Genomic DNA, 23,271 nt, shown 5'->3' with positions numbered 1-23,271 from the left:
ACAGCAACACAAATTGTTTGCATTGTCACCCACTTATATTATTAGATACAGCACAAACTTATATCAAGTTGCTTACTGAATGTGAATGCAAGTGCAATATTTTATATATAAAATAAAATAAATTGCATAATGTCTTTTTTTCTGCGGAAAGAATCGATTCGTGTATGGTTTTTGCAAAATTGCCTGCGAAATTATGGCGGGCGCGTGCTTACCGCTGCTATACCACTAGGGCCATGGTGTTTTCCACGATAACACTAAATTGAAATTCTTTTGAAATGACGCTTAATAATTTATAATAATTTTTTTAAAATTCGTACAAAACAAATATATTACTTCTACTAATTCAATTAATAAAATATGCATCTTCTACTGTTCCTCGTAAACGACGAAAAAAATGAAACTCTGTCGTTATGTCCGAATTTAAAAATATATTATAGTCAAATTTAGGTCGTTAAAAACGTATTCGTAACTACAAAAAAAGGCGTCATATACTGAGGTTTTATCATACCTATAAAACTAACCAAAACTATAAAACATCGTCACTGTATGCGAACCAACGCTATAAACGTGGTCGTTATAGCTACTAATCACTTTTAACGTTACCTTTTCTATAATTTACAGTTACTTTTGAAACTGTAAGTAAATTTTGTTTTAATTTTTCCTACTNGAGCTAAATATTTGTGCCATATTTTCAAGTAGTCTCTATATCTTCATCAATTTTATTAATATTTAAAATTAAATACCTAATCCTAAAACGGTCTACTGAAATTTTATTTAATTATTCACTGCCTGATCAATATCAGAGTAAACCAAAGTCAATAACGCGTTTCAATCTCGTGACTCTTTTCGTTTTTGTTGATTCCCTATCGCTGGATCTTGAACTTCATAGTTATAGGAGTAATCGGGTTTTGCCTGAAAACGATTTTTTATAGAATAAAGGATCTCTCTGTCAAACTCTCTAAAACATTGAATTCTGGTAGTTCTCAACGTACAAATAAAAAGTCTCAATGAGGGGCGCTAAGTCGTAAAAACTCGTCCTTTAAAGTTGTACTTTTAGATGCAGAACTACCAGAATCCAAAGTTTCAAAAAGTTTGACAGGGGGCCGTTTTCCGTCATCAGGATCCAGCGGGGTCCTTTTTCATTAACTGTCCAATTTTATCTCGAAATACGTACCACATAGTCTACCGCTACTCCTTTGTACTGTGATGGTACTTGGATTTCCTGAACTTTACCACTTACTGGTCCACTAAATCGATAAAAAGAATAACTTTCCGGTTCGTTATTTGCGTAACACGTGGCGAGAAGAATACTAAATACCTGAAAATAAAAAAATCACGTAATAAAAAGCGCAAAAATTAAAAGATCCAAACAGTACGAATTTAACACGCACGTTGAGTACAGCATCTTTTAGTATCAAATACATATTACGTATAACTATTTTAGGTTTTATGAATTTCTTATTAGCTAAATAATCAAAAGTGAATGATTTAATTTTAGATAATGTGTTTACTAACGAGTAAATGGGTCTTTTTTACATTGAACCCCCGTCAAACTTATTGGCATTTTAACTCCCATCAGCACATAGATATTCTCAACTTGTCAAAAAAAACTTTGTAATCTTAAATTGTTTTATAGAACAGCCTCTGTAAATGACCTTTTATGTAGTTATTTATAGTGTTTTTTTTTCACAATTTTGATGCAAGAACTAAAACCACCAAAGAANTACTAATTCAATTAATAAAATATGCATCTTCTACTGTTCCTCATAAAAGACGAAAAAAATGAAACTCTGTCGTTATATCCGAATTTAAAAATATATTATATTCAAATTTAGGTCGTTAAAAACGTATTCGTAACTACAAAAAAAGACGTCATATATTGAGGTTTTATCATCCCTATAAAACTAACCAAAAGTATAAAACATCGTTGCTGTATGCGAACCAACGCTATAAACGTGGTCGTTATAGCTACTAATCACTTTTAACGTTACCTTTTCTATAATTTACAGTTACTTTTGAAACTGTAAGTAAATTGTGTTTTAATTTTTCCTACGGATAGGTTCATATCAGTGATAGTTCGTGCATTCAAAAATAAGTAGTTGCAAAAAAGCTATAACTTAGTACTTAGAATTATGCCCTCCAATAATGAACATTAATTGCACAGTGGATAAAATTTGAAGAGTTAGAACTTCTGGAGAAAATAAATAAAGATACGTAAAACAAATAGAAGGAAATGGGCAGAGAATGTGCTGATTTTCCCAACGTCAGGAAATGTTAAATCAAGAAAATTTTTGACCAAACCAGTAAGAAAGACGCTCAGACCCCTATTTTTTTAAGAAAATGCAGACGTCAGTTTGCCAATTCATTTAGATACCTTGAGTAGTCTGTATCAATAATAAGTTGTTTTGAACTGCTTAATTTATTTGGAAAATTTATGGCAGTCTAATTACGGCAAAAAAAAGTAGTTTTTTGATTATAGTTTTTTCCTGTTGGATTAACTAAAAAGTGTATGTGGAAGATGTAGGTATTCCAAAAACCTGCAAAATGAGTCGTGGTGGTTAACGGTCAGATTATTAGTTTACTTTAATTTAATTTGATTTAATTTAATTAATTAATTAAATTACATAAAACCAATAAAATAGTGGTTGTTTAAGTTTATTTATAATTGATAGATAATCAAATATGAAGATTGGAAAAACTTTGGCGGTTGTTGTAGAACAAACAGAATAGCTCAAAACCCCAATGCCAAAACACGACAGTTTACTTCAGTCCCTGAAGAAGGTAACTTTGTTACCGAAAAGTGCTTCGGACAACTACAGTATCGTGTTTTGGCGTTGGGGTTTTGAGCTATTCTGTTTGTTCGATAGATAATCAATTTAAAACGACTAAAAGTGCGTCGAAATTGTAGCTCTTGTACAACATAACAAGATTCCCTGATGTGAATATTGCAGCTCATTTTACTCTTCATCCATTGCAAAAATTAATGTTCTGCAAAATAGAAATATCAGATACGACTCATTACGAACAAAATCAGCCCGCATTGGACACTGTCGAAGGTATCCTGAAGCAACAAATTAATTTTCAAAAAAATTCCTTTTTAATAAACAGTTGCAATTGTGCAAAAACGGTTAAATACACAACGTCCACCTCTTGTTGCGTTATACAAGAGCTACAAATTCGGTACATTTTTAGACGTTCTATTGTGATTGTTCGTTAATTATAAACATTTTTAAACAACTACTATTTTATCGGTTTTGCCTCGGGTGATGTTCGACAGTGTAAAGGCTTATTCTGTTTGTAAAGAGTCTTACTTGAGATTTCTCTTCTACAAAACATCAATTTTTGCAATGGATGGAAAGTAAAATGAGCTGCAATATTCACCTCCAGAGATCTTGTTGTGTCATACAAATTGCGTGAATGGGCACGCGGATTTTGGAAAATAAATGACGTTTTCAGTTTTTTTTGCCTTAGAATTTGAGGATTCTAGGAGAAAACGATTAAAAAACCAGTGTAACGACTTCAATAAAGAAATACTCAAAAAATTTTCACCTCAGATCTAACATGAACTAGTCCATTTCGCTGATATGTAGACATAATTATCAGAAAATCGTTATTTCTTAAACGACAGTTTATTGCATTATTTAGAATTCATGATTGTAAATAAAGATATGCAAAATGGTTTTCTAAAAGCATTTAAATACAAAATGCAAATTGCTAAATGCAAAATACGTGTTTTCAAAATACTTTCTCCAATAAATACTTTTTTGTAATACCTATTTAATTTTCTACTCTTTTATGAAAACCTTTTAGGCATTTGTTTCGTCATTTAAATATTGGAGTTTTTCTAAACCAATAGTGGTGTCTACACCATAATCGGCTGTGACATGATTGAGTAAGTTTTTATATCTTTAAAAGTTTTTTTCTGTTTGAAGTCATTGAGATATAGTTTGATATTATTTTGCTGGCTGTTTTAAAGTAATTCATAGAATTTCGTACTTCTTTGCTAAAAGTACGATAAGTGGTGATTTAGCAATAGCAAGTGCTGATATCAATTTGGGACCTCAAAATTCCATAGACTGTGACATTGAACCCGGAAAACAATATCAATCCAATATTTTGGATTAAGAGTTTAGAATTTTTTGGGCTTTCTTTAGTTAAAGAATTAAAAGACAGACAAGCAGCTTTCATTCGTCATTTTATATAGTTGGATAGAATAGAAAATTATGTCTTTCAGATGCTTCTACAAAAGAGAAACGGTGCTTTTAGTAGTTAAATAAATGTATTATTTTATTTTCAGGTTACCATGAAAAGTGCTACAAAACTTCGAGTAATGTGCCTCATCTTTGGGCTTGGTGTGGTACAAGCAAAACCTTTGGAGGATTCTGAAGTAAAAAGGTACAACAGCAACGTGTCTGATTTTCCTAATTATAGCAACAACCCAGAAATATTGACACATACTGATAGTACTCCCTTTAGCTCAACGATGGACAACGGCACCATTATTTCCACTAATAAAACCGAACGTTTACCGAAAACATTTAATGAAATTTCAAATTTTGTTTACAACGCTTTATTTGGAGACCCTTCCAAAGAAAAATCTAATGAAAAAGATTCGCATAATGTACATTTTAAAAATCATAATTCAAAACCTGAACCTCANTTAACAATATATAATAGAAAATTTTCTCAAATGTTACAGTATATCTAAATTGTTTTTGACTTTGCCTATAGATTCAGCTGGTGTTAAACATGTCATGAGTTATTTAAAAATTATTAAAGGATATCGCTGAGCTTCTGTAACTGAAAACGCAGTTAATATTTTTGTATCATTTACATTGAAAGATCAATGGCAAAGTTACTCAATTTAGCTTCTGCAATGAAAGTAATTACAGAACAAAAAGCAACACGAAGATTGTAACATTACAACTACATTACGACTACTTGAAAGATTTCCGACCAAATCTTTTTTCGTAAATCCTCCACTGGCTATATTTAAATGAATCATGGTACTATCCAGAAAATAGATCAAGAGGCTTTTAACTTACATCAGCTGAATAGCCGCCTGTAGTTTATAATTTTTTAATTCTAGCGTGTATTTAGTGGCGTGGAAATTACCGCGTCCTGATAATGTTCGAAACATTTTCCGCGCTTATGCAGATTTAATATAAAAAGATAGTCTAGATTGAAAATTCAATGAAGCACAAGTTTTTACGAACTTATAAGCAATATACAACAATATATTTGTTAATGGAATTTGGGCAAAGAAAACAGAAAGAAGAGAAGTAAAGGGTAAAACGTATTTGATCATAAACTTGTAAAAATGTAAAGTTTTTAAGTTCTGAAATATGTAGGTGTATAAAAATTGGGAAGCCACTTCATAAATTAACGAAATACTTATAAAATCAAATCAGTTGTACAGAAGAATTTAATCAAATACAGAATATCTACTCAACATTAGATAAAAACTGTTACTTTTATAAAAATGAAAATTAAATTTACTGTATTGTTTATTATCTCGCTTTTTTATAACTGTACAGTGGAAATTCCTGGTATCTGCGTACTTATATTATATTTATTCTCGGTAATTAATTCGTTCATTCGACGCGTTTTGTACAGGTAATTTAAAAAGACATGAACCTTGATATTGAATTGCGCATTGACAAAACTCCGTCCATTCATTAATTCTTTCCAAATTCTATCCCCAAATACATTCGCCGTCATTGTTTACAGTTCACATTCATCCCTGGTTGTATATACAGCAAAGTACCTGCTAAATAACCAAGTCAATGTTTTCGTAATGTACAATGTGAATGCAATATAAAGTCCATTTCGAAGGTTCATGTCATTCTAAACTAGCTGTACTATTTTATATACATATTATGGAAGTTATCTAATAATTCAGAATTCTCTCAAAAGATTACAAAACGCGAAAGCAGGTTTTTGTTATAGCTCATTTACACAATACGCGTGACCCCTTGTAGTCCTTTGTAATAAATTTCCTATACGTAGAATGAAGGTTTATTGATTAACTGAAAATTCAATTAGCAAATAGATTATTTTTAAGGGTATATCTATTTACCATACAAAATTCCTATTGTACAACACGAGAATTTTTATGTTAAGATATCGAAAAGTGTTCATCAGTGAAGCAGTGATAACGTGATGATAAAAATTATGAAAAATTTGTGAATGAAAATTTACGCTTTCTTGTCAAATAGTTTATTCAATTGTAAAATTTTGAAAATATATTGCTGATACACGTGTATGGGCAATTGAAGATTATGATGTAAAATAAACGGCTTTTAAAAAATGTATGTTATGTGGTTGGAAAATAGAATGAAATATAATAATCTTGATAATTTTTGTAAAATTATGCATTTATTTTTTTTATTTTTATAAAAATGTAAGTTATTTATAAAGTTCATTTTGTTCAGTTCGTTATATCTTGTGCGAACGCATTTTCTTACATTTACGGTTACCTAACTTCATTCTATATTATCAATTGTCTAATGTCTCCATGCCAATATGTTATGACAGTTTCGTGACAGTTGTGAATGAAAGTTATAACCAAAACAACGTTTAAAGATCTGAAATTGTTTTCAGTATTTTTTTAATTAAAAATTACTCTATAAAGTACAGGTATGTTACACTAAACAAATGTTTAGTTTTAATAATAAATGCAGCTTTCTATAAAACGTAGGAACCTAATATACAATTTACAATGTTACACTATTTTTATTGCAAAATAATTAATATGCAAAACATTACATTCATTACATAAACGATTAGTAATATTTATTTTAAATTTGTTATAGTGTAATTTAGATTGAGATTTATGCATGGGGTTTATCATATGTCTTTTTCTTTTGTAGGTGTAAACATTTTTTTAACACAGGAAACAACAGATAACAAGATTGTGATGTATTTATCATGCAGTGCCATTGTAAATTATGATCATACTAATAATGATTACACATATTTTCACCATCTCAGAGATGATATCTATCAGAGTTTTTAAATTTGAGCGAAAACACAGTAAATGGAGATACCTAAAGTCAATTTTTAGTTAACAGTTTATTGGAAATTAAAATAGAAACATTCCTGTGAGCTAAATATTTGTGCCATATTTTCAAGTAGTCTCTATATCTTCATCAATTTTATTAATATTTAAAATTAAATACCTAATCCTAAAACGGTCTACTGAAATTTTATTTAATTATTCACTGCCTGATCAATATCAGAGTAAACCAAAGTCAATAACTACAGCATATTTATAAAGAAGTACTTTCTGTGTGTAATCAAAATGAAATCCAAAGTGAGCGATCTTACACTTCCATTGTTAAAATCAAACAAAGAAGGATATGATTTTGAGCCTCTGATACCAAGAAGATATCGTGTAGGTCTTAATCGACGTTTTAATATCTCACTTACAAGAAGTTCTTGTTTCACTTTTACACCCAAACATTTTAAAAAATGGATTATTGCTATTATAATTTTGAGTATTGCTTCGATGGTATATTTCTATCAAATTATAAATTTGCAGTTTAAGAGGTAAGAATAACAACTAAATTACTTTTTTCATTAGTTTTATTTTTTGTTCTTTGTTATTATTATTTCTTTTGTTAACGTGATTGGGCTTTTTATCTATTGTGCTTGCTTTTTCAATTACATTGTTATTTTTAATTTATTTTAATTTGCAGTAATTTTTTATCTCATTTTTATGTTTTCAAGCTATACTGATACTGTGCCACCTAGATTAGATGTTCAGTGTAATTCGATAAATGGTCCAAGATTGTTCCAAAGTCACAATCACAAGACTTCAGCTCGTTTACGAATTGACCCTAGAGTTTTAGTGTTTGTGGAAACAATGTATTCAAAACTAGGTCGAGACATTGCAGAACTATTAGTTTATACTAGAATAAAGTAAGTGTAAATAATCACTTATGATAAAGAGGATACATACTGTTGAATTTTTTTATTTTATTAGATATAAACTTGAAGTTTCTGGCAAAAGTTTGCCAGTTCTGACCAATTTAGACAAAGGAAAATATGGAGTGATAGTTTTTGAAAATTTTGATAGATATTTGCAAATGGACAAGTGGAATAGAGAACTTTTAGACAAATATTGCAAAGAGTATAATGTAGGAATTATAGGCTTTATAAACCCGCCCAGAGAAGAGACTCTAGTTGGGGATCAACTAAAAGGATTTCCAATTTTCATTCACACAAACTTAAGACTGAAGGTAAATAAAAAAGAAAGCAATTTTAGTACTTGCTGATTAATCAGAATTTTTGATTTAGGATGCAGCATTAAATGCAGCTTCTGAGATTCTACGTTTAACTAGAGCAGGTGAAACAGTGTCTGGATCATTACCAGGTGATGGCTGGACAATTTTCAAACCAAATCATTCAACTTATGAACCTCTGGAGTGGGCTCATAGGGACGAAAGGCAGCATTTTGGAGGTAAAAATAGATCTGGTTTCTAAAAATTTTTAATACAATTTCACATTTACAGATATCATCAAAACTCCTTTACCAACAGTTGTTCAAGACAAAGGGCTCTACGATGACATTAAGAGGGTAATATTCGGTTCAGGTCTGAAATTTTGGTTACATAGGCTGCTGTTTTTGGATTCTTTGAGTTATTTAAGTCATGGTCAGCTGTCATTGTCCCTCGAACGGTACATTTTGATAGATGTTGATGATATATTTGTTGGCGAAGAAGGTACGAGAATGCGTCCAAGTGACGTGGAGGACATGATCAAAGCTCAGGAAGAGATTCAGAAAATGGTCCCCGGTTTTCGCTTTAATTTAGGCTATTCAGGGAAATATTTTCATCATGGAAACAGTGAAGAGGATACAGGAGATGATAAAATACTAGAAAATGTTGATAAGTTTATGTGGTTTTCACATATGTGGAATCATCAACAGCCGCACTTGTACGACAATTTGACGCAGTTGGTTGATGATATGTCGCAGAATAAGAAATTTGCAATTGAAAAAGGTACCTTCTTATTAATAATATTTATTATTGAAATAAGTATGCAGTTATTCATTTTCTTTAGGCATTCCAATTGATTCTGGTTACTCAGTTTCTCCTCACCATTCAGGAGTTTACCCTGTTCACGAAATTTTGTACACAGCGTGGAAGAAAGTTTGGAATATCCGCGTAACTTCAACTGAGGAATATCCTCATTTGCGTCCAGCAAGGTTTGTTATTAATTAGCTCGTTATTAAAATTTGTGATACATATTTATTTGTTAAAATTAATTTTCAGATTACGAAGAGGTTTTATTCATAGGAACATAATGGTGCTTCCTCGCCAAACGTGCGGGTTATTTACCCATACCATTGTGCTAAAGAGATATCCTGGTGGAAAAGAAAAATTGGACGAATCAATTTTGGGAGGAGAATTGTTCCAAACTGTGGTATACAATCCTGTAAGAAACTATAACTATCAAACTTGCTTTCTTTAATTACTGATGAATATTTCAACATGTAGTAATGTTCTTTTATTTTTTTTTGTAGATTAATATATTTATGACCCACATGTCCAATTATGGCAATGATCAGTTAGCACTGTATACGTTTAAAGCCGTAATCAAATTTTTAAAGTGTTGGACTAACATCACTTTAAAAACTGCGCCTCCTCTCCAACTGGCCGAAATGTATTTTAAATTGTTTAAAGAGGAGGCTGATCCTATTTGGGGGGTAAGTCTAAAAATCCGTTGTTGCATAATGTTGCGATTAAAACATTTTTTCCTTTAGAATCCTTGTGATGATCCTAGACATAAAAAAATTTGGTCTCGAACTAAATCGTGCGATTCAATTCCGAAGTTTTTAGTGATCGGTCCACAAAAGACTGGAACCACTGCTCTTTACTCATTTTTGGCTATGCATCCCACCATAGCTAGTAACTTACCTAGTCCTGACACGTTTGAAGAAATACAGTTCTTTAACGCAAACAACTACTATAAAGGCCTAGACTGGTAAGTTACGAAAGTATTTATCTGAATGATGTAATCTCCAATAAAAAGAACAATTTAATAACATTTTATTTTTCATTTTAATTTAGGTACATGAATTTCTTCCCTGTTGATCCCAACTCGACAAACAGGTTCTTTTTCGAGAAAAGCGCCACTTATTTTGACGGAGATCTCGTTCCTAAACGTGTACAGTCTCTTTTACCTCACGCAAAACTTGTTACCATTCTTATATCTCCAGCTAGGCGGGCATATTCATGGTACCAGCACACTAAAGCCCATGGTGATGTTATCGCCAATAACTTCAGCTTTCACCAGGTCATTACGGCCAACGATACCGCTCCGAAACCCCTCCGAGACCTGAGGAATCGATGTTTAAATCCGGGGAAGTATGCGCAACACCTTGAGAGGTGGTTGTTGTATTTTCCACAACAACAAATCCACATCATCGATGGAGAAGACTTAAAATCAAATCCTGTGAATGTAATGACTGAGATTCAAAGGTTTTTAAAAATTTCCCCCCCTTTTGACTACGCAAATCATTTAAAGTAAGTCAGAAGAAAGACTTCTTTTATTTACGAAGTATCACTTATTTTATTTGTTGTAGATTTGATCCTAAAAAAGGATTCTATTGTCAAGTTGTAAATGGTGACCATACAAAGTGTTTAGGAAGGAGTAAAGGTCGCCAATATCCACCCATGGAAGAGAAGTCGATGAAATTTTTACAGAGGTACTATTTAAGTCATAATACAGCTCTAGTAAAGTTGATGAAGAAAATAGGAATAAGGAATATACCACAGTGGTTAAAAGACGATCTTTCGGATTCACCAACGTAAGCTTACAACAATTAGTCTTACAAAAAGGTAAAAATTTACAACATTATTAAGTATAAAGAAAAGAAATTCCATAGTTAACAAAACATTAATGTAATTATCTATTCTAAAATTCCAACCTATTTTCGTTCTAGTACAAATAAGCATTAATTAATTAATAAATATAAATTAATTAATTAACAATTATTAACATAAACAACAGAAGTTTCCAAGAGTTTGAGTTGATTTCATTTTATTTATTATTAAAAGTATTACGAATGTAGTTTCGGAACAAATGTAGAATGATGTTTTTTTTTAATTTTCGTATATCGCGCTCCAGGTATTTTATTTTTTGATACATTTTTAAGGATAAGACGTATTTTATTTTCATTTTTTTTTTTAAGTAAATGTCAGTACAAATTATTATTTATATTATTATAGATTGTACGTATTATTTAGGATTTTAGCTCGTAGTCATTCACGTAATTATATTTGTAAATAATATCGACAAGTACTTATTTAATATTGTATGTTATTTAATTTCTCGTTATTTTAACACCATTTAATGGTTTAAATAGCCAATCTTAAAATTTTCTTATTATTTCATTTAACATATCTTTTACATTCTAACCAAATTGACAAAATTTAAAATCATTATCGTAAGGTCGTCAGTCCGAAGTCTGGTTGGGCATATACCTCCACTCCGTCCTAACTGAGTCAGTCTTCGGTTTCCCCGAAAATTAGAACATCCCGCATATCTAACAATTTGCGACCAGTAATCTGATCTAGGTTTACCTCTACTCCACGTAACTTCTGTTTCTACTTTTAATATACCTCCAACTAGCTCCTATCTTAGAAGATATATGCACTCTTAATAATCTTTTCGAATTTCCATAGAAGTGACATCTTTCTGTTAAATGCAACTTGACCCTGCGCTGGTCTTTGCTTTATATCTCGGATTATTTTTTACTCCTGGTTTATCTTACTTTCTAGATATCAAAAATCAGCGACTTCTGGTTTTTTGCCTCCAAATGTGATATTAGCTCTAATTTTTATTTTCACTTCCCTTACATACTAATATTTTTTATTTATTTTATCTAAAATAATAATAAATAAAAACTCAAATATGCCTTACTGAAATGTAAAAATATTAGAATGAAATTTCGTATTTTCTTTGAGCCTTTGAAGTTTGTTGTCCATTTAGTTAAAAAGAAACTGCGATTGGCTATTTTAAATCCTTCGTTCATTATTTTATCCAATTAATTAAGTGTCGTTTTCTAATTTAATTAATTTGTATTTACAAAAAAATCCGTAAAACATAAAGTAATAATTATAACATATCAAACAACTAATTTTCCATTTAAAGCATGGTGTTAAGATATTTAACACCTTATAGTTTTGCGCATTTATTTATTAAATAGCTAATACGATCGTATTGTGAATAATAAACCATTTTTGGTAATTAGTGCCCAAAAGGTTAAAAGGATTAATTACTTTAGTATGAAAGTATGAAAAGCAAAATGCTGAAGATTTTGAGAGAAATTTACGTCCAATTAAATAAATAAAAATTTACTAAAAATGAGCCGTACATTAATGCATTCAAATTCAAGGTAGATTATTATACATACATAATAATATCAGTGTGCTCAATACGAATTATATTATTGCAAGGTTAATGTTTTTCCATAAAACGGAATAGTACAAATTGTAGATAAGATGCAAATATTTTGTTTTATTATTTATTCTAGTTTTTCTTTATATAGGCAAGCATATAGGATACAAATTACAGATAATATTTTCTGTACTGCTCATTTTTAATATTGTTCATTTTCTCACCTATTAGCTATTGAAGAGCGTTGTTTAAATAATAAATAGATGTATATTTCACCTATCTTGCAATAAATGTAAAGTACAATCTATTAACCAGAAATATGTACATTCTCGCGTACTAATTTGGTCCCAGGTCATCATTTTTGGTTACTTGTGATTATTCAAAGCAATTTTTAATTTTCTTTTATTTTAGGTAAAAATGTATTTACAATTATTGATGGAAATATGAGGAAGGTGATTATTATTTTGTAGTAATAAGAATAAATGATTATGTAATTTTGATAAAAATTTGGTAGTTTAACAGCTTTAAAAAAAATTAATAAAACTAAAAGTAATTTTCTGCTGAAAGATACCAAATTTGTTTAATGTTGTTCTGTGTACATTAATTTTCAAAATGTTTTCATTATGTTTATCTTCCCTTTGGACTTATAAAAGTTCAGGTGGGGTGTTTTCCTAGGGACTAATGTTTAATTTTTGAGATCTGGGACCAAATGAAAAAAAATTGCAACATTTGTTGTTACCACCCTTTCCCTTTGTTATTTTTGCATATCTGGCAAAAACATGCAGGGTATCTACGTATATAACGTGTTTCTATCTTCCTGTACAATGCAAGTTTCTTATTATTTCGCGTAAACGTATGATAAACAAAAAAAGATATAGAACTAATTGTATAATATTATGCCATACAATTTTTCATATCAATGTAAAAGGTGTATTTATTAAAAGTTGTGGTAAATGTTAAAAAGAGGACAATTTTCACATTGTACTATAATATACATACATATATAAATATATTACAGCAACTGGCAATTTATTAATCAAATTTTAAATACATTATATACTGTGTTTGTAAATACTCTATTTATGTAGTATTATACGTAAAATGTTGACAATAAAGTAGATTGACGTAAAAAAGTTCGTTTAAACAAATATGTAATAATGACAAAAAATTATATTGATCTACTAAGTTAGAAGTTGAAAAACTCGTCAACAATTTAAAAGTAAAAAAAATGTCCGATAAGTAAGATTATCCATTGATTCAATCTAAATTTTTATAAATCAACACCGTGTATATACTTTACGATTTGTTGCTGCTACAAGCTGGGAGCCACATTTTACTGGCGATTTAAATTTATTTTTCTGTGAGGTGTTTAAAAAGTAAAATACAGTGTGATCTGTTTTTTTATCTTTTTATTAATAATTATTAACTATTCACAATATTACAAAAACTTTATATAAAGTACCTATCAGTTTGGGTAAGGCAAAGAAATACGTTTATTGTAATTTTTGTATCAAAAATGTATTAAAGCAACACGCCTAAGATTCACTCTCATATTAGTGTATTTATTATTGCGATTATTGTTAATTGCTGGTAAATCAACATTTTAACAATTTATGTGAATTGTGCATGCGTTTGTCCTAACTTTAAGCAGCTGATTAAATTTGAAAGGTTCTACTCATCTTCATATTCTTATCTATGATGTATCTATGGAAGTTACACTCTATTATCTATGGTTACACTGTTGCATACATGCATACTCGTTTTTAAGGTTGTTTGTGATTTTTGAAAGTGAAAATGTGGATTTTTGTAATTTTGATGTTAATTGTACAAAGTACTCTAAACAAACAGTGAAGTATTAGTGAAATTGTTTTTATAACTATTATTATGCCTGAACAGGTAAGATAATTAAAACATGAATGTTTTAGTTTGCAATGAGTCATACTTAGAATTAACCTTACTTTTGGCAACCGATTGGAATTGTTTTTGAATTTATGTATTAGAAGACTGTTTTAATAGTTTATTTTTTACGTAACTATCTATTATTTCTTTGCGTCAAACTTGGAGATACTTTTTTAAATATACTTTTGTGTAAGTGCCACAATTCCGTATTTAATACCTAGGCATTTATGTACATACTAAGTAATAATCACTATTTAATTACGTTTCCTGGTGATACTTAACGAGTGACTGTGGTTTGTTATTGATGACAATGTATTAAAAATCAGTTCTTATTGGTAGGTACATAATAAGTTGTCGATCTCACTTGTATTGATACCTTTAAATATCTAATTCTTGGTTGCTGGTTGTCGCGATGCCAATCTTTTTCTCCCCGCTAACAGTTTGCTGAGTCCTCGTGGCTCTTCCGTAGTTGTGGTGCTAGAAGTGGCTATTTCAGCTTCATCCGTTGCTTCTTCATTATCGGTTGCTGCCTCTGTTGAAAGGTGTTCCTCTTTAGGAGCTTCGCTTGAAGTTGGTTCAGTTTGACCTAGTTTTCGTCTGTTGAGTAAGGGGTTTATTCTTCTTACTTGAACGGGGGCACTAGCTGCTGCAGCTTTTGGTTTATTATGGTTAACGTTTAAACGTTGCCTGTGTCGCAGCTTATTTATTGGACTGTTGTCTTCAGGTGTGCTCGCTGAAGACGATTCTCCTTCCTAATTCAATAAAAACTCATACTAACATCTACAAAGGCATATAAAATTGCGTAACATACCTTTTCTTGGTCTGTCTGAGTTTCCTCCTTGACCTTTTCAACCTCCGTGTCTTCAGCAGCTTCTGCAGGTGCAGCAGTTGTAGTGGTAGATGCACCAGGTCTTCCTCTTGCGATGTTAATTCTGGGCCCAGGTCTTAGTGGTCTTACAGCTCCTCCTCCAGGCGTAAGTCGTGGTCTTACAGATCGAGCTGTGGTACTGGAACCTTCTGATGTTGCGGACGATTCTGCGGGTGATTCGCCTTCTGCAGGTGCTGAGGTCGTACTTCTACCTCGCCCTCGAGCACTGAATGTGGGTCTAGGTCTACTTGGAGATGCTCTGGTTGCAGATGAATCTTTTTCCTCCGAAGGTGCGTGGGTTGTAGTGCTGGGACGAGTTCTTCCTGTCCCAAAACGTGTACGTCCAGGGGTGGGCTAAAATTTAAATATCAGATATGTGCTATTAAGTTCTTTATTTCTTTAGTTTCGAGCACTTACTTTACTGGCTTTGCTGGTCACTTGCTTGGAATCCTCTTTGGCAATTTCTGATTCATGAGCAGGTTCAGATGTGGTAGGACGAGTTTTGGCCCTAGATCCAAAGCTGGGTCTGCTAAAGCGATTCTTGGGTTTGCTATCACCGGATTCTGTACTGGGGGATGAAGTCGTTGAAGTGGAGCCATGTTTCCGGACACCGTTTCGTCCGCGGAACTTATTGCGACCAAATAATGGTTCAGGTGCTGCAGTTGTGGTTGTTGTGGTGGTAGTTGGAGCGGGGGTAGTTGTGGTTGTAGTCGTAGTAGTGGTGGTCGTTGTAGTCGAACTAGCTTCTTCAGGGGTTGTAGGAGCTTCATTTGTAGCGTCGTCCGTATCTGACTCCTGGGTTGAATCGGTTCGGGTTACTTGTGATTATTCAAAGCAATTTTTAATTTTCTTTTATTTTAGGTAAAAATGTATTTACAATTATTGATGGAAATATGAGGAAGGTGATTATTATTTTGTAGTAATAAGAATAAATGATTATGTAATTTTGATAAAAATTTGGTAGTTTAACAGCTTTAAAAAAAATTAATAAAACTAAAAGTAATTTTCTGCTGAAAGATACCAAATTTGTTTAATGTTGTTCTGTGTACATTAATTTTCAAAATGTTTTCNTTAAAAAGAAAGTAATATATTACATACCATACTTTTTATTCGTTGAATTAAATTTAATTTTTCTAATATTTGAGTATATATTTGTTAAGTCTTTTATCGTACAAATTAAAATAATATTTATAAAGATGGCAGTAAGTATATTGAAAAAAGGTAATTTTTATTTGTCTTACAAAATTAAAACTAAAGCTCAATGCGAGATTTAATCGCTGCAATTAAAATTTGCATCATTTATAAATACATATCGGGAGTCTTTTAATAGAAACGTTAGCTTTAAAATTCCCATGAATTTCAAAACATAAACACCCTGTATTATTAATTTAATTGTGAGGCAAAAAATTGTTTTATAGTTGAATTGTCATGTACCACTTTTTATCGAATTCTCTTTTCTTCGTACACCTTTCTTCTAGACTGTAAAAATAGTCAAAAGTAGTCCAGAGAAAAGTGAGGCCGTCATTATTTGTAGGGATAGAAAGTGAGAGTATCAAAAAAGAGTTGTTATTAACACCTTTCCGTTTAGTAGTCCTTCAAATGCGAAAAAGAAAACTAGCTAAACGAAATAATGACATGGCAACAGCAGCTGCTGATGATGATTATCGTTCTTGCAGACAAAAAATATTGTAGTTATTATGCATTTAGCACATGTTTTGTTGTACAATTAGACTGCCGTTAATCTTTGTTTTTCGTTAGTAAAATTAAAGGACACAAAGCGCATTTTACACATTTAAGGAAATTAAAGCTATTAAATAACAGGATTTTTATACGAATGGATTGTTATTTATTAATCTTTGGCATTAGGTGTTACTTATAGTTTCTGAAAAATAATATTCATAATTTATTGAAGTTGAGCACTTTTGCTTTTTTATCTTCTCGTCGTTTTCTCAAAGCTTAAGTCATGTTTTTTTGGAGCGTTTGAATTAGTTTTTAATCGTTTAAGAAATAAATAGTAAATAATTACCTAGACTGTTATTCCAAGAAAATTAAACTTTGAAATGAAAGCAAGTATGTATTAATTATCTAATATTAATCACAACAGAAAAGCAAATATTTCTTAAAGCACATATTGCATACGTAGATATTTTTCAATTTGTTTGTAATATTTGCCAAAGTTATGTCCAAACGCATCAGTATTTGAAAATATCAGCTTATATCTTTTGCTATTTTAAATTATTCCAAAGTACTCATTTAAATGACTATTTTTTTTAGGGAGTTGTTTTTAATGAAAATTATTATTCAAAAAATAAATTGTCCACACCAGTACCAAAGTTGTGAAAAGCGTCAAGTTAACACTTTAAGGTTATTTTGATGTTAATGTCTTTATCGAGTAATTTTTTGTTGTTTTGTTTGTATTTTTCTTTTTTTTCCGTATTTAGACCTACTACTAACCGCTTCTCCTGATAATTTCTGCGTTCCTTGCAATATAGCGTATAGGTCTAAAGCAACCTTGTCCATCACCAAAGTTGTGGTATCGTCACTTACTGTTTCCGTCTCAGTATTGCTTTCATTTGTTTGAGACTCGTATTTTCCGCTTGTCGTTTCCGATGTTTCTTCTTGACCTTCGACCTCTATTTGTGACTAGAAAACAATTGATTTCGCACACTATTTAGCTACTACAGTAGATTTACAAATTTCGAACTTTTACCCATTTTTGTGCTAGCATACTTTTCCTTCTACATACTAGAAAGCGTGCTAATTTAAAGCCCGACTCGATCTATTTATGATATACTATACAAGTTCATCATCCGAAGGCTCCACAATTACTTGCTTGATATAATCTACTCACCAAACCCCTATGTTTTCATTTGAATACCTCATTTTTGAAATTTTCAACTCAGCACTGATTCATAAAATCCTTCGCAAATATGAGAGGTAATTTCCTATCATCAAGCAACAGGTTAATTTTCATTGACGAACTCAGTACGTCGTATATCAAAGAAGCAACTTTTTTGTCGATTTGTGTATCATTCCAGGAGATCTCCTGCTCAACCCTCGCTTTCAAACATACAAGTATTTGTAGTAAATTTGTTGCGAAAGGCTTAATCTTGTAGAGCTTAATATGAATCTCGAGAAATCAGACGATCTGCTGGTAAGATATTACATTACACACAAACTCACAATTATTCAACAATTATGATATCAGTATAATCGACTGAAACGAATATGAAATCAGTAGCTAACATTAGATCATCTGATTTACCGGAAGTTCAAAAAAATTAATTCCTTCACAATAAATTCACTTCAAATTAGCTACAAAATATGATGTCAATCAGAGATCGGCTTAAAGGGATATAGGATCTGCTAGCATAATGTCAAGCTTACAGCAGATTACAGGATTTCCCGAAATCAATAGGTTTTACAGAATCAATTCTTTCATTACAAATTTATTACAATGGGGTTGATTGTGTAAGCTACTAGCGTGATAAACATTCGAAAAACTAAAAAGTCAAGTAAGCCTTGATGACCTCCACATTTACAATTTCCTCTTATTTTCTGAGTTTTTCCCAGAAAAAAAACGTACGTACTAATTGAGTGACCGTCTCCGTAAAGGATTTTATGAATCAGTTTGATATGTCCAATACTTTCTATGTCAAAACCAATACAGATGTTTTAAAAATCTACCAATAATGATAACTGATGACCTTTCCTTCTACGTGCCCCTTGTGCTTCTCTATCTACGTGCTACTTCGTTTGGCATTTATACCTACACCACCTTGAGCATTTTACAAATACGAAGAATTTTCAGCTGGTAGCAATGCATAAAAAAGGACAGCTTTGTCCATAGGCGATAGATGAAAATAATTTTCTATACAACTTAATAATCATTATGAAATGAACTTTATGTTTGTTTAGTTTGTTCTGTAGGTGTGTTTAAAGTAAGTGTCGGTTAAATAATGCATCATCATGCGAATGTTATTTTTAGCGACAACGAACAAAAATTAACTTGTGTTAGCGATTGTTAATATATAAAATAAGCCAGAGTATCGCAATGCAAAAAATAATAAGCTCATTACTTACCTCTTTGTCGCTTTTTTCATTTGGGGTAGCCCCTAAAAATCTAACAGGACCGGACGGAAGTTCTGAAGGGAAAGAGGGACCCGAACCAGGAAGTTCCGCTCCTGCTGTACCCGTATGAGTATTAAAACTGGCGCTGTCCACTAGTTCTAAAGACGGACCACGTACATTTGCCCGTGTCCTATCCCTAGTTCCCTAATAATAATAATAAGTCTGTGACAATATGTTATCGTTTTTTATGAGCTAATCCTTATGAAATTCGTATATTAACTCGGCATATAAAATGATAAACTATTATTCTTGCTCTCCTAAGTCGAAATTTTTAAATTCATTTTAAACCTACTCGAATAAAACTAAATTTTTATGCCAACGCGAAAATTCCAATTTTCGATTGCAAATGACTGAATTTGTCGTAGAAATAGTAGAACTTATTAGGCAACTTGCAATTATCTCAATTTTAATATGTTTCTTTAAAAATTACTTCAAGTTTCTTAATTATTACAATTAAATTTGTAATATCAACTAAAATACCTAGTAAATTTATTTCTGCTGGGATTTTAGGTTTACAAATTCGGGTCCAAATTGTAATTTTTATTATTTTCTAGTGGGCTAAGTGGGGTAAGTTGTAAATATCGCTTTAATATTAAGGTAAATTTTTATTTTTCATTTTCTCCGTGTAGAACTCATTGAGTGAGTAGGTTTAGAATAAAAATGGCATACGTAGATTCACGATTCGCAGTTTGCTTTACATACATTCTGGTTAATATGAAAAACTTGTAATTGTAAGTACCACAAGTTTGGTTGATATAATTACGGCAATAGTAACTTGGGGTTCTCATTTGCTCCGTTCTTTCGATTTATGCTTTTTTTTAATGTCGAATGATCCTTCGTTAGACATAACATTGATGAATTTTTTGGGTAAAAATATTCATAAAAATCGCATAGGGTTTAATTTTGAAAAAAGAGGTTTTTCTGCTGTATACTGTAAGACCCCAACCAAGGTTTCAGTTGTATGAAATTCTACTTTTTTTTAATTGTATGTACTATTGTTTTAAAGGTATCTAATTGTTATGGCATCTATTAGACTCACGTTTTTTTATCTTTCAAAAATATTAAAATTGCCATTCCGGTCCCGTTAGACAGATTTCTGTAACTCCGTTTAGTTATTTACAAGTCACCGTAGTTGGAAAAGTATCTTTTGATTTGAAATTAAATACCTGACTTTCTTCAGAGATGTTATCGCTCTCTACTGGGGATTCTGTTGTGGTAGTTGATCGTCCCCTACCCCTGGGAGTTGATGGTTTAGCTTCGTTTTCTTCGATACTTGAAGCGTCTTCTTCAAGGTTACGATTGCCTCGGGGTGGAAAGCGAGGATTGGCTGGTAATCTTTCCTCATCAACCGACCCTTCTGCCTCTAATTGTCTAATATTTTTTCCTCTGGAACCTGAAAATAATCAAAAATGTTATCAAATAGAAAATTAAAAATGCATGGTCAGGTGCTGTAAAGTTATTCAGAAATTGTGTTTATGTCATAAGTATTGACCCGTCCACGAATATGGAAGAGGTCGTGGCGGGTTGACCAGTCTACTACTGCACTTGCAAAGTCTTTGTATGTCTACGTTAGTTGTTCGTATTAGCGGGGTACTTATTTGTAAGCAGCGAACGGTGCTCGCATATAGAAGGTCCGTACTTAAGCCGACGGTCAAAATTTTATAAGCCGAAGAACTATAAGTCGACAAAGACTGTTCTTTGTAATAGATGCGCGACTGGATATGTAAAACGGTACATGTGACATGAGACGCACATGTACTTGCACAAATAGCATCTTAACGTCCTAAGTACGCTCCTGATAATGACGTTATGCAAAAGTACATTGAATTTTGATGAAGTTTCATACCCGCTCTCGTGGTTTGAGGTATCACTTCGTTTGCGGCTTCTTTGTACTTGCTTTTTTCAAGTTTGGTTTCTTTAGTTGTAGGAATTTGATTCGGTTGGGGTCCATCGTGGGCGTTTGTGAACTTGTCCTTCTTTTCCTTCTTTTCGGTTTTACCAGCGTCTTCTTCGTCGTCGTAGTAATAGTACACGTATTCATATTCGTATTCTTGTCCATTAGGTCCCTTTTTGATTTGGATTCGTGAACTGGAATATGATTAAATTAAAAATTAACGTTGGGGGTTGGTTACTCACTTGATGTAGCATTGAAATTAAAATTTAATTTTCAACAAAATCTTTGTGCTAACTTACTTTTGTTTACCACTTCCGCTTGCTTGAAGGGGAACGTTTTCAAGGTCGAGGCTTCTTGCAGCTGCGGGTTTCCCCGTGGTCAAAACTATACTTGAGTCAGTAGGCTCGACGTCTTTTTTTATTCGCTTGTTGTTAGATGACGCTGACGTTGCAGGCGATTTTTTAGTCTTAGGTTTTTCTGTCGTACTGGTCTTCAATTGGGCCTGGTATCTAAAAAAAGTGTTTGACAATTATGTAAACTCAATACAAAGAACTAAGATTGATTGTCAGTGTTTTTAGAAACTTTTCTCGATACTTATAAAAAAGTTACATGATCTCTTAATGTAATTTAATTCTATTACAAAATAAAACAAAGAGAGTGAGTTTAACAGCAGCAATTTGTTTAATTAATACTAACAATTACTAAATGAATGAGAACGGAATCGCTGATGGTCACGGCTCAACGGAAACGTTTTTGTAATCTTTTCGTGGTAAACGAATTGAACGGAATAGAAATTTGTTTAAATTTTTTAAAATACAATCAAACTCGTAGATCCTAAATGCAACTAATTATGCTCAAGTTAGAGAAATTTTGAGTCTGTTTTACCGTCAAACTTTTTAGTTTTTGTTTGGGGCCTCTCATCTTTATTCCGTTATTTCCATATTTTAGCAATAGAATTAATGACTTAAAGACATTTATCCGTATATTTACACTGTATAGTGTAAGAATGTTGTGACCAAAGTCGTAACCGAATTTAAATAGAATTACAATAAATAGCTGCCCGATTAACTCGACATTTTACAGTTACAATCGATTCATGCTTATTTATAAATGCAGACATATATTTCCTGCAACAGTAATTACATAAGCTTGTTAAATAGTAAGAACGAATGATTAGAATTGTAATGCTGCTAACGGCCTTGCTTCCTGACTTCTACGTGCTTTGTAATATCTGTCCTTACCACTTTCAATAATCCTTAACAAACGGCTTTGTTTATTTATTAGGTATATCTTTGACGAAGGTAATTGTTAATTTATATCAGTTATTTAATTGTTATAGATATTTATCGATAATTAACTTTTTCACTTCTATGCTCGCGAATGGTTACTTTAGAAATTCGAAAAAGGTTGTTAAAGGTGTATGTTTGGAGAACGGCGCTGAACGGGTGCGAAACATGGACAGTGGGCGCGACAGAAAAGAAAAGGTTAGAAACGTTCGAAATGTAGTGTTATAGGCGAATAATGACGATACCGTGGATAGAGAAGGTTAGAAATGAAGAGGTATTAGAAAGAATAGGAGAACAGAGGACTCTATGGAAGTCAAAAAGAAATTTAAGATTAGTAGGACACCTTAGACATGAAGGGCTAGTCAGAGACATATTAGAGGCAGAAACAGGAGTTAAGGAGTAGATGTAGACCTGGGTTAGATTACTGTTCGCAAATAGTTAAAGATGTGGGATGTTCTAATTTTATGGAAATGCGAAACTTAGCTCAGGATAGGAAAGAGTGGAGGTGCGTGTCTAAAAACTGCATGGCTTAAAACAGAACAAAACCGATGACGTACTCCATAATAAGCCAATTTTGATGGGCACAAAGTAAAGTGATAAACGTAAAACAATAAAAGCATTATATTCCATAAATATATTGTTTGTATTTCAAATGTTCTTAAACGTTCATATTTTTTATTACAATACACGAGATTTTAATTTTATAACTTCTTATTTGAGTGTCTTTTTAGTTTTAAATGACTAAAAATAACAAAAAATTATTGATTTAATGATGATACTAAATT

At 31.7% G+C, this 23,271-nt stretch overlaps 3 protein-coding genes across 5 annotated transcripts in view; 1 reads left to right on the top strand and 2 right to left on the bottom strand.

Moving 5' to 3' along the window:
• Window positions 1-13,696, top strand: part of LOC108735004 (bifunctional heparan sulfate N-deacetylase/N-sulfotransferase) — a 55,616-nt gene extending 41,920 nt beyond the window's left edge. Inside the window, exons 1-13 of one of the 3 annotated variants that reach the window (XM_018466785.2) lie at window positions 6,440-6,639; window positions 6,873-7,551; window positions 7,732-7,923; window positions 7,988-8,243; window positions 8,302-8,464; window positions 8,517-9,005; window positions 9,067-9,211; window positions 9,279-9,441; window positions 9,530-9,712; window positions 9,770-9,990; window positions 10,077-10,532; window positions 10,592-10,847; window positions 12,820-13,696. In XM_018466785.2, the coding sequence (XP_018322287.1) occupies window positions 7,304-7,551; window positions 7,732-7,923; window positions 7,988-8,243; window positions 8,302-8,464; window positions 8,517-9,005; window positions 9,067-9,211; window positions 9,279-9,441; window positions 9,530-9,712; window positions 9,770-9,990; window positions 10,077-10,532; window positions 10,592-10,820 (2,745 nt within the window). In that variant the 5' untranslated portion in view covers window positions 6,440-6,639; window positions 6,873-7,303 and the 3' untranslated portion in view covers window positions 10,821-10,847; window positions 12,820-13,696. Of the gene's footprint in view, window positions 1-6,439; window positions 6,640-6,872; window positions 7,552-7,731; window positions 7,924-7,987; window positions 8,244-8,301; window positions 8,465-8,516; window positions 9,006-9,066; window positions 9,212-9,278; window positions 9,442-9,529; window positions 9,713-9,769; window positions 9,991-10,076; window positions 10,533-10,591; window positions 11,168-12,819 lie in introns of those variants that run through there. The other 2 variants (XM_018466784.2, XM_018466786.1) reach the window with 2 other exon arrangements.
• LOC112904559 (pupal cuticle protein Edg-84A-like) lies at window positions 775-1,324 on the bottom strand (the record flags this gene model as incomplete). The annotated part of the gene is given in 2 exon segments (XM_025974798.1): window positions 775-912; window positions 1,175-1,324. Coding segments are annotated over 2 exon segments (288 nt in total), but the record flags the coding sequence as incomplete, so codon positions are not given.
• Window positions 13,697-13,802: 106 nt separating the features above from the next.
• LOC108734993 (flocculation protein FLO11) overlaps window positions 13,803-23,271 on the bottom strand; it is a 37,453-nt gene continuing 27,984 nt past the window's right edge. Inside the window, exons 3-10 of the mRNA XM_025974778.1 lie at window positions 21,500-21,709; window positions 21,153-21,394; window positions 20,473-20,699; window positions 19,259-19,450; window positions 17,623-17,818; window positions 15,593-15,993; window positions 15,119-15,529; window positions 13,803-15,059 (exon numbers count right to left, since the gene is read on the bottom strand). Of these exons, the coding sequence (XP_025830563.1) occupies window positions 14,694-15,059; window positions 15,119-15,529; window positions 15,593-15,993; window positions 17,623-17,818; window positions 19,259-19,450; window positions 20,473-20,699; window positions 21,153-21,394; window positions 21,500-21,709 (2,245 nt within the window). The 3' untranslated portion in view covers window positions 13,803-14,693. The remainder of the gene's footprint in view (window positions 15,060-15,118; window positions 15,530-15,592; window positions 15,994-17,622; window positions 17,819-19,258; window positions 19,451-20,472; window positions 20,700-21,152; window positions 21,395-21,499; window positions 21,710-23,271) is intronic.

This window comes from Agrilus planipennis, unplaced genomic scaffold (assembly GCF_000699045.2).
Source record: "Agrilus planipennis isolate EAB-ADULT unplaced genomic scaffold, Apla_2.0 scaffold124, whole genome shotgun sequence".
NCBI classification, from domain to species: Eukaryota; Metazoa; Arthropoda; class Insecta; order Coleoptera; family Buprestidae; genus Agrilus; species Agrilus planipennis.
This window is presented reverse-complemented; position numbering and strand designations above follow the sequence as displayed.